Source organism: Vombatus ursinus, unplaced genomic scaffold (assembly GCF_900497805.2).
Source record: "Vombatus ursinus unplaced genomic scaffold, bare-nosed wombat genome assembly UNPS02014778.1, whole genome shotgun sequence".
NCBI lineage: Eukaryota > Metazoa > Chordata > Mammalia > Diprotodontia > Vombatidae > Vombatus > Vombatus ursinus.
Genome location: NW_020954556.1, coordinates 38559192 through 38568238, shown reverse-complemented (window position 1 = coordinate 38568238; position 9047 = coordinate 38559192). Strand labels below are relative to the sequence as shown.

General features: G+C 35.1%; 2 protein-coding genes across 6 annotated transcripts in view; one reads left to right on the top strand and one right to left on the bottom strand.

Moving 5' to 3' along the window:
- The window catches only part of ASB3 (ankyrin repeat and SOCS box containing 3), a 127116-nt gene that overhangs the window by 105485 nt on the left and 12584 nt on the right, over nt 1-9047 (bottom strand). The gene's annotated exons all lie outside the window — the stretch shown is intronic.
- On the top strand, nt 22-8960 carry CHAC2 (ChaC cation transport regulator homolog 2). Of its 3 annotated transcripts, XM_027865074.1 has the most exons (3): nt 22-218; nt 5577-5612; nt 7835-8960. In XM_027865074.1, the coding sequence occupies exons 1-3, from the start codon at nt 84-86 to the stop codon at nt 8213-8215; spliced, it is 552 nt and encodes a 183-aa protein (XP_027720875.1). In that variant the 5' UTR covers nt 22-83; the 3' UTR covers nt 8216-8960. The 3 variants fall into 3 exon arrangements, with proteins under 3 accessions (XP_027720875.1, XP_027720876.1, XP_027720878.1); XM_027865075.1 differs by lacking the exon at nt 5577-5612; XM_027865077.1 differs by lacking the exons at nt 22-218; nt 5577-5612 and adding an exon at nt 5639-5710.

Genomic DNA, 9047 nt, shown 5'->3' with positions numbered 1-9047 from the left:
GCCTGCGCAGGGAAGAGCCGGTTAGTTGCGGCTCTGAAACCAAAGGCTCAGACTGTTGGATCAGGAAGAGGCTGTGAAGGAGAATGTGGGTTTTCGGCTATGGTTCCCTCATTTGGAAGGTGGATTTCCCCTATCAGGACAGACTGGTCGGGTCCATCACAGGCTACAGCCGGCGCTTCTGGCAGGGCAGCACCGACCACCGCGGGATCCCTGGCAAGGTGAGAAACCAGCCCCGACCTCCGCTGCCGTCCCTTCCCACCAGGGGCCCCGGCTCTCCCCTAGCGACCCCGACACCACCCCACCATAGCACACCCCACCCCCATCCTCCACCGTTAAGGCTTCAGGGACGCCTAGACAAAGTTATTCCCTACTCAGTCTTGTCTCTATCCTCCTCAACCACCCCTAGCACTAACTACCCCCAAAATGCATTAAGGAGAAAACCAGGAATGTTGGCTGTCATCTGGGCGTACTGCTCACTTCTGAAGAAATCGCTATTGCAGAGGCAAAATTTGTAGGTTTATAGCTTGGAAGAGGCCCCCACTACATGGGTTTGGTGCTTAAGACAAGGTTTCGTGGGATCAAGTCACAAACACCAAACCGGAGAAATAGGTAGATTCATTTGTCTTAATCAAGCAGCACTGAAATCACCTTGACTGCAATTTGCTTTCCAGGAATTAAATGCCTGGAAATTTCTATATTCGGCTATTAAAACCAGTACTAGTTTGGATTTATATATGTATGTGTGTATATATTTGTATGTATGTATATATATACACACATATACACATATATACACACATATATGATGTTATAACAAATCATTAACCTTTCCAAACTCTTTTCATGGTACTCAAGTTACTTAGACTGAGTGATCAAAAGGAAGGCAATTTTGTTATCACAACTGAACTGCTGTTTCCTGAATGCACTTGGTAATGATAAATGTGATATCACCATTAACCAAAGTGTATTCTTCTGTTACTTTCTTACTAATCCTAAATTAAGGAAGTTTTGCTTCCTTGACTTTTTCTTTATCTTCCTCTCAACTATTACCATCCTCTTTCATAGGCATTCATTTGTATACATAAAACATACACAGAGTTAACAATCCATGGCTTACCTAAACCAACCTTGTATTGCCTTAAATGTTTGTTTTACATCCTTTATTCTTGAAGAAAATAAAGTTTTGAAAACACAATCATCTGAATTTGATGATCCCTTTTATTCTTTTAAATATTGATATTGTGTAGATCGATGAAACTTTTCTTAAAATAAGTTACTCAAATTTAATTGTTTACTTTTGACAAAATACATTCCTCACAAACATGAAGTAAGTAGGACAATTGTCATCCTCATTTTGCAGATGAGGAAATTTAGTCTCAGAAGGGTGAAGTGACTTATCCAGTCATAAAGCTTAAGGGTCAGAGCTAGGATTTCAACCTAGATAGAGATCATTGTTTTCGAATTCACCTTTCAGATACTGAAACAGAGAACCATTGCCCAGAGTTTAGTTTTGTTTTTTAAATCTACTGGATTAATGAGACAACAAAAGGGACAGAAAGGGTTTGGTTTTTTTTTTTAAAGGATATATAGATAGATCGATATATGGGAGGGGGAAAAAATCATAAGGCTCTAACCCAGAATAATAGCAGTAGCTAACACTTGTTTAGAGTTTTAAAGTTTACAAAATTTACAAACATTACCTCTTTTGATCCTCACAACATGAGTATTGTCACCAATTTTTTATCCCCCAAGTTTACTGATTTGTTTATGATCAATCGCTATTAAGTGTCAGAGACAGGATTCAAACCTAGCTCTTCACACTAATCTTCAGCTGTAGGACTTGAAAGTGGAAAAAGCCATTTTATACCAGATCAGAAGTGGGGAGGCAGAATTAAGACATCAAAAAGTTGATCAAAAGCAGACTGATCTCCACCTAAAATTTAATGAGGTGTTACTGTCTTAGGTTGAGATGCCCAGGGAGGGGTTAAAAATTAGAAATGAGATAGTATTTGAATGGTGGAGCCAGTGCAAATATCATAGACGAACAGAAATTTCAGGGAACAAATATTGATTTTGAAAATTAGGCAAAACTACTTAACATTTAAGCTTTCCACATTTAAATCAATTTTGAAATGATCCCTTAAATTGTTTTTCCCTAGGAAAAACAAAAACATCTTAGAGGAAAACAAGTTTATCAAATTATATATGTACATATACATATATAGTAAAAGGCATATGATATACTAGTTTTCACTAGCATATTAGCTAGCACTATTATACTTTATTAATCTTGTAAAATGAAGTTGGTATTGGCATCAAGAAGTTATAGAAAAAAATTACAAATTAGGGACAAATTTTAATAAACCAAAATAGTAGAAAAAATTTTTATCCATTTTTACACAATATCAAAACAAGGAAGGGAATTAATATGCAGGATGTATTTGCTGATTAGCTTTTCTATTCCTATTATGAATACTCAGAATTCTTTTTTGTCAAACAATAAAAATTGACTCCTTGACAGGTTTTGCAAAGCCACTAGGTTCCAGCCAATTTAACCTAGTTTTAAATGATCCCTTTTCAGTTTACAAAGGAAAATTATTTTTAAAGGTATTAGTTCTATACTGCAGTACTTTAAACGTGATTCATGGATACCTTAATGAATCCTCTTGAGGTGCTGTGGCTAAAAAAAAATAGGTCACTTAGTAGCCAACCCTCAGGTGATGAATCTATCAGAATGTAATTGGATTTAGACCAGTTTTTAAATGGGCATCAGCTTCCTCTACTTTAAAGTGAAAGAACTGACTAGATGATCCTTAAGGTACCTTCTCTCTTTAAATCTATGATCCTCACCTTATACCTCTTTCAAAACTGTTTAGCATGATTAATTTGGTCATTTATTATTAAAGGTGTAGTGGAAGGAACAACTGATTTGGAGTCATGACTTGGATTCTAATCTAGGCTCGGATACATATCAGTTACCTTGGGCAAGCCATTTAACTTCTTTAGGCCCTGTCTTGACCTAATCCAAGCCTAGATCTGGCTACTTTAGGCATGGTTCAGAAGTTGTTCACCTGAATAACAGGGAGAACATTTTCAACCTGATGTGTGAGGATAACTTTTTTTTAAAACCTTAAAGTGTTGGGGGAAGGAGAGAGCACTAACAACTAGAGGGATAAAAAAGCTTCCCACGGGAAGCATTTGAGTTGAACCTTGAAAGAATCTAAGGTTTTTAAGAGACAGAAATGAAGGAGTGAATTCTAACCAAAAACAACAGCCTGTACAAATTCAGTAAATCAATCATTTATTAAAAGATTATGAGCCAGACCAAGTGCTACCCGCAGTGCATTCGATTAAAAATCAATCAATCCCTGCCCCCAAGTTATTTAGATTCTAGAAGTGGAAGATGGAAAAGCAAACAGACCATTTTGACAGCGAAGGTAGGAAAAGTGCAAAAAAGTTTGAAAAAATAGACTAAAGTCATTATTGTGAAGGGTTTTTAATGCCAGAGGTTTTTGTATTTTATCCCAGAAGTAACAGTGAGTCACTAAATCATGGGCAACTGAGTGACGTGGTCAGACTTTTATTTGAGAAAGATAACTTTGGCAGCCATGTAGAAGATAATAATGGAAAGAGGAAAGACTAAATGACAAAATTCCAATTAGGAGGTTGTTGCAGTAGTCCAGGCAAAAGCTGATGAATACCTGAACTACATAGGTGCCATCAGATTGTAAGCTTCTTGAGGGAAGGGGCTATCTTTTGCATCTTTTTGTATCTTTAGCACAAATGCCTCGCACATAGTAGATGGCTTAATAAATATTAATTGATGTGAATGAGGAGAATAGAATATGAAAGATGTTGTGGAAGTAGTGTCTACTAGTTGAGGATATTTCTTAAGGTTGTGAACCTGGAGGACAAAAAAAAAAAATGGTAGACATGCCCTCAAAAAGAAATAGAGAGGTTTGAGGGAGGAATTGGTTTAGGGAGGGAAAACAGTGAACTCCATTTACAACAGATTGAGTTTGATATCTTTGGAAATCCAGTTGTTGATGCCCAAAAGAAAAGTAGGTATTTAGAACTAAAACTTGAAAGTGAATAAGCCTGGATCTGAAAGCCATCTACATATTGAAAATTGAACTCTTAATCCTACATCTTCAAGAGAACAGGGCCCAAGACAAAGCTTTAGGGGACACCTAGTGGTTGAGGATGGGACATGAATGAAGATCAACCAAGGGAAACTAAGCCTTGGTAAAATAGGAGGAGAACCAGGAGAGAGCAAAGTCTTAAAAACTGGGATGACTGGTTTTCTGGCTATTCTCTGGATATAACACTCATGTCTGCCTCTATTCTAGTTAGTGACACATGTGAAGAGATGGAGGGATCCCCCTCTCTAAAGGTTATTAAGCAGAAACTGGGCAACAACAGTATGTTATGGTGGCAATTATATGTGTGGGTTGGATTAAATGGCTACTAAGGCCCCTTTCTGACTCTCAAAATCTGTGATCTTCTAGTGTTAGAGAGTTCCATATACATTAATAGGTTATAGTGATTTGCCCAGGTCACACTGCCATCATGTCAGTTGTAAGACTTAAACTCAGGTCTTCCCAACTCCAAGTCAAATTCTATCGTCACTGGCTCTGTATCACCCTATCCCATACAGTATTGAAAAATAATATAAGTCAATGCTGATTTTAAAATAATCAACATCAATTAGGGAATTCATCTGGGAAATAATGTAATGAGCTTTTTTTAAGTATTTCCAAAACACTAAGTAAACTCTATCAAAGAAACCACATGTCTGAGTACTTATTAAAAATCAGAATTTTTATTAATGAAGGTGGCATAACAGAAAACTAGCAATATTTAGAATAGTTATTTTTTAAATGTTAAATTGAGTTACATTTTTGAGAAACAAAATGATGTAGTAGAAAGAGGGCCAGGCCAGCTTGGTGTCAAGGAAGACTTAGAGATTCAAGTCTTAACCTCTGACAAACACTAGCCATAAAATGAGTAGGATAATACCTTCAGTCACCTCCCTGACAGTGAGGATCAAATAAGATAATGTGTGTAAAATGCTTTATAAATCTGAAAACTGGGATATATAACTGTCAGGTCTTATGAACAGACTAGCTCATAACCACTGAGAAGTACTGGCCACCTAGTTCTCTAGCAGGAGCTCCCTCTGTTCTGTTGGTGCTCCCTACAGAATGGTACCCAGGAATGTCATACTTTTACTCATGTAACAAGAAAGTGACCAGATATTTGATTTTACTTGCAGTTTGCCTCACTGCCTTTAATTTTAGTGTAGTCTCCAGCTGTCCGTGTATTGTCTTGTTTTTAACTTAAATTCGTATAAAATACATCCAATGTAAATTAACTGAAATTATCTTTCAGAAAACAAAGCAGTAGATTTTCTGATTCAATCCACTGTAGATTACAACATATGAAAACTAAGTCCTTTGCTGAAATGTGATTGTATTAACTTGGCATACAGTGATTCTATTTTAGCTATAGGTTGATACTATTGCTCAGTTAAGTATTTAATTTTTTTAAGAACTATTTTTGAAATTTTTTTCCAGCCTGGAAGAGTTGTGACTCTTATTGAAGATCCTGGGGTATGGCACAGTTTTTATATAAAGATGTCGATATGAAATTATAAGAAATGTATCTCACTACAATCAAAACAGACAACCAAAGAAGTTCTACAAGGGAGGTAGCATAATAGAAGGAAAATGCATAGCTATCTTAGTTCTAGGATTCCCAGCTTTTTTAATGTTAAAACATCTTTTTGATTGTCAGGTTTGCAGGTGACAAAGAGCTGTATAGAGGCAGACATGGTGTAAATAACAAAATGAAATAAAGCACTGAGGCACATTAAAAAAAAAACTGTATTTGAAAAATCTTACAGCATTCCTTGAAATTAAGTGGAGACACTCAGGTCATAAAACCAATGTTAAAGACTTTTTTGTAGAGGTGGGGGCAGACCTGTGATGTATGAGGAACTTTCTACAGTGCAGATCAGCCTACTGTCACACATGTATATATACATATATACACCGGTGTGTGTATGTGTATATATTCCTGTCTCTAAGGCTGGCCCCTATCCCTATTATGCCCATGTGATGTCTCAAACTGACTACCATTATCATTGTACAGATTTTTTACTAGATAATAAATTTCTGCATTTCCATAAATCTATCAGTTACAGAATATCAACTGGGTGCCAGCCTCCTGATGTTTAAAGGAAGCTCATTTTTACTACCATAACTTCCTGGTGCTAAACAGTTAATAATTAATTGATGCAATCTTAAAAGTCATTCCCCATTTGCAAAGATAATCTAATCATTAGACTAATAACCTCTCCAGCAATTCTACTTTCTATTATTGATTGAATTTAATTAACACCACTAAGAACAATGTTTTGTTCACAACTCCACATAGGTTTTTGTGGTTCATATTCCTCAGTTTCTCAGGTATTTAATACTTAGCAGTTTGGGGAGGAGGATTAACAGTTAATTTCACAAAGTTTTCCAAAAAAGAAGATCAAAGAGTTAATTTTTTTAAAATGAGGCTTACAAGCAAAGCAAATGCATCATCATGCTTCATAATATGAACAAGTCAATGCTATAAATTAGGAAATGCTTTCCTGATGCATATTTTTATGTGGTAAAGACTTAAAATATGTAATATGTAAAATATGTAGATATAAGCCCCAAACTAAACAATTAACAAATTAGACTTCATTTTGTAAACCACTTAAATCAATTTAGCTATTCAAAAAGATAATTAGCAACCCAGAGTTTAATGATTAAAGGCTTTCCATTAGGTTTATAGTTATGAAATGGCTTCCACTTTTGTGACAACATTCTTAGTCAAGTACCTAACATATGTTTTACCTTTTTCTTTAAATAAACACAAGAAAAGAAAAGAAAAAATCCTACCTCTATGTCCACTGAAACAAAAGTCCAGTGTTGGAAGTTACTGCTTCAGTTTTAATTTTTGTTTTTTTATGCCTTAATCTTTATATAAAAATGAATAAAAGCTGCCAAAAAGTTTTATTTTAAAATAAAATGATGACTATTATTCTAGAATAAGATACAGCTTTTTTTTTTTTTAAAGATATTCCCTTCACTTGTAAGCACTCTTATTGAAAACTGCAAAGAACTCTTGAAAACCTTAGGCAAAAGAAAAAATTTACCAAATGGTTGGTTCCCATGTTGCATACGAATCTTTTATTTTTGAGAAGTGACATAGTGGAGAGAAATATTCTATGTTTGTGTATACATATACATGTATATGTATGTGTATATTTTATATATATATGCACACATACATGTGTGTGTGTGTGTGTGTGTTCACTTTAATTTCAGCCCCACTAAATACAAAGTAAGAATAAATGTAAAATGCTCCAGTGAAGCTATGATCCCACTGATTTGGATATTTCCTACCCATGTCTGTCCATCTCATATGACTCATCCATGTCCTACTGTAAATTCACCAATGGAGTCCAACCAGCATGCTGGTGCCTTTTGACATCATGATGATACCAGTGTAATAACACATGAGCTGTTGTTTGGTTATCACTTACTCTGGCTATGTGACTGGACCCTCTTTTTCAATCCCAGATTAGAGCAGGAGAAAAAAAAAATAGCATAGGCTATTTCCCAACTGTGCAAATAGCTAAAGAGAATTATAACAGGAGTTACAGGTGTCACTTAAGTCTGCTGATTTAAAATTTTCAAAAACACTCTAGATATAACACTTCCCCATCTTTTATAAATATTTTACACATCTTTTAAAGTGTAAGATGGATTTACACACCTTTATTCTTCTGCAGGGTTGTGTATGGGGTGTTGCATACCAACTACCAGCAGGAAAAGAAGAGGAAGTGAAAGCTTATCTGGATTTCAGAGAGAAAGAGGGCTACAGGACAACAACAGTCATTTTCTCTCCAAAAGACCACACTCTGAAACCATTCAGTGTGCTATTATATATTGGAACATGTGATAATCCTAACTATCTTGGTCCAGCCCCTCTGGAAGACATTGCTAAACAGATTTTAAGTGCTGTTGGTCCTAGTGGAAGAAATACCGAATATCTCTTTGAACTTGCAAATTCCATCAGGAATCTTGTGCCAGAAGATGCAGATGAGCATCTCTTCTCCTTAGAAAAATTAGTAAAGGAACTTTCTGAACAAAAACAGAATCTGAACATATAAAGAGATAATCATTGATTTCACAAACACTCTCTTCAGGGTAATAGTTTTTCTAAATGTCATAATGTTTTACTTAATGGTGTGTTCAGGATAATGTAGTTTGCTATTTGTAATCTGCACTGGAAAAACTACATATACATCTGTATTCAAGCATCTTTAAAAGTCCCAAGCTAAGTCATATTTAAATAACATCCAGTATCTTAAGCTATATGACAGTAGCTCTTTTTCCACTAATAATATATTCTTGGTTTAGAAACATACAGGTGAAGAAATCATTATGCATCCTGTTTTGACAATGTTAAACAAAATACAAATTTTTAATCTGATGAGAAGTGGAAGAGAAACGAGATAACCTGAGGACCGTGTTTTAGCCTTAGAAAGTAGTTTTCTAATATCACATCTTCTCCCTCTCTAATGTGGAAGCATAAAATGGTGGATAAGTTGGTCCTTTGATACAAGTATGGAACAGCTGTATCTTAAAAGAATAAATATATTTTATTGTGGGAAAATAATCTCTACATCTACCAACCTGCCAGTACAATACTGGAAATTTGGAATTTTTTTGAAATTTTGAAGTTACTGGAAAACAAACTGAAACCTGAAATTCTGTAGCATGTATCTATGCTTGTAAAATTAATTCTGTAACAAACCATGGTTAAAAAATGCAAAAACTTATACTAGCATGTGATTATAGCATATATGTGTTATATGTGTATGTAAATTTATATAGAGTAATAAATACAGCTTTCAGTCCTAATTTTTAACTTATGTATTTTTCAAGGTTTGTCAGTCCCTTTAAGCTTAAGCTAATATTTTCATATAAATGTTCTCCTAT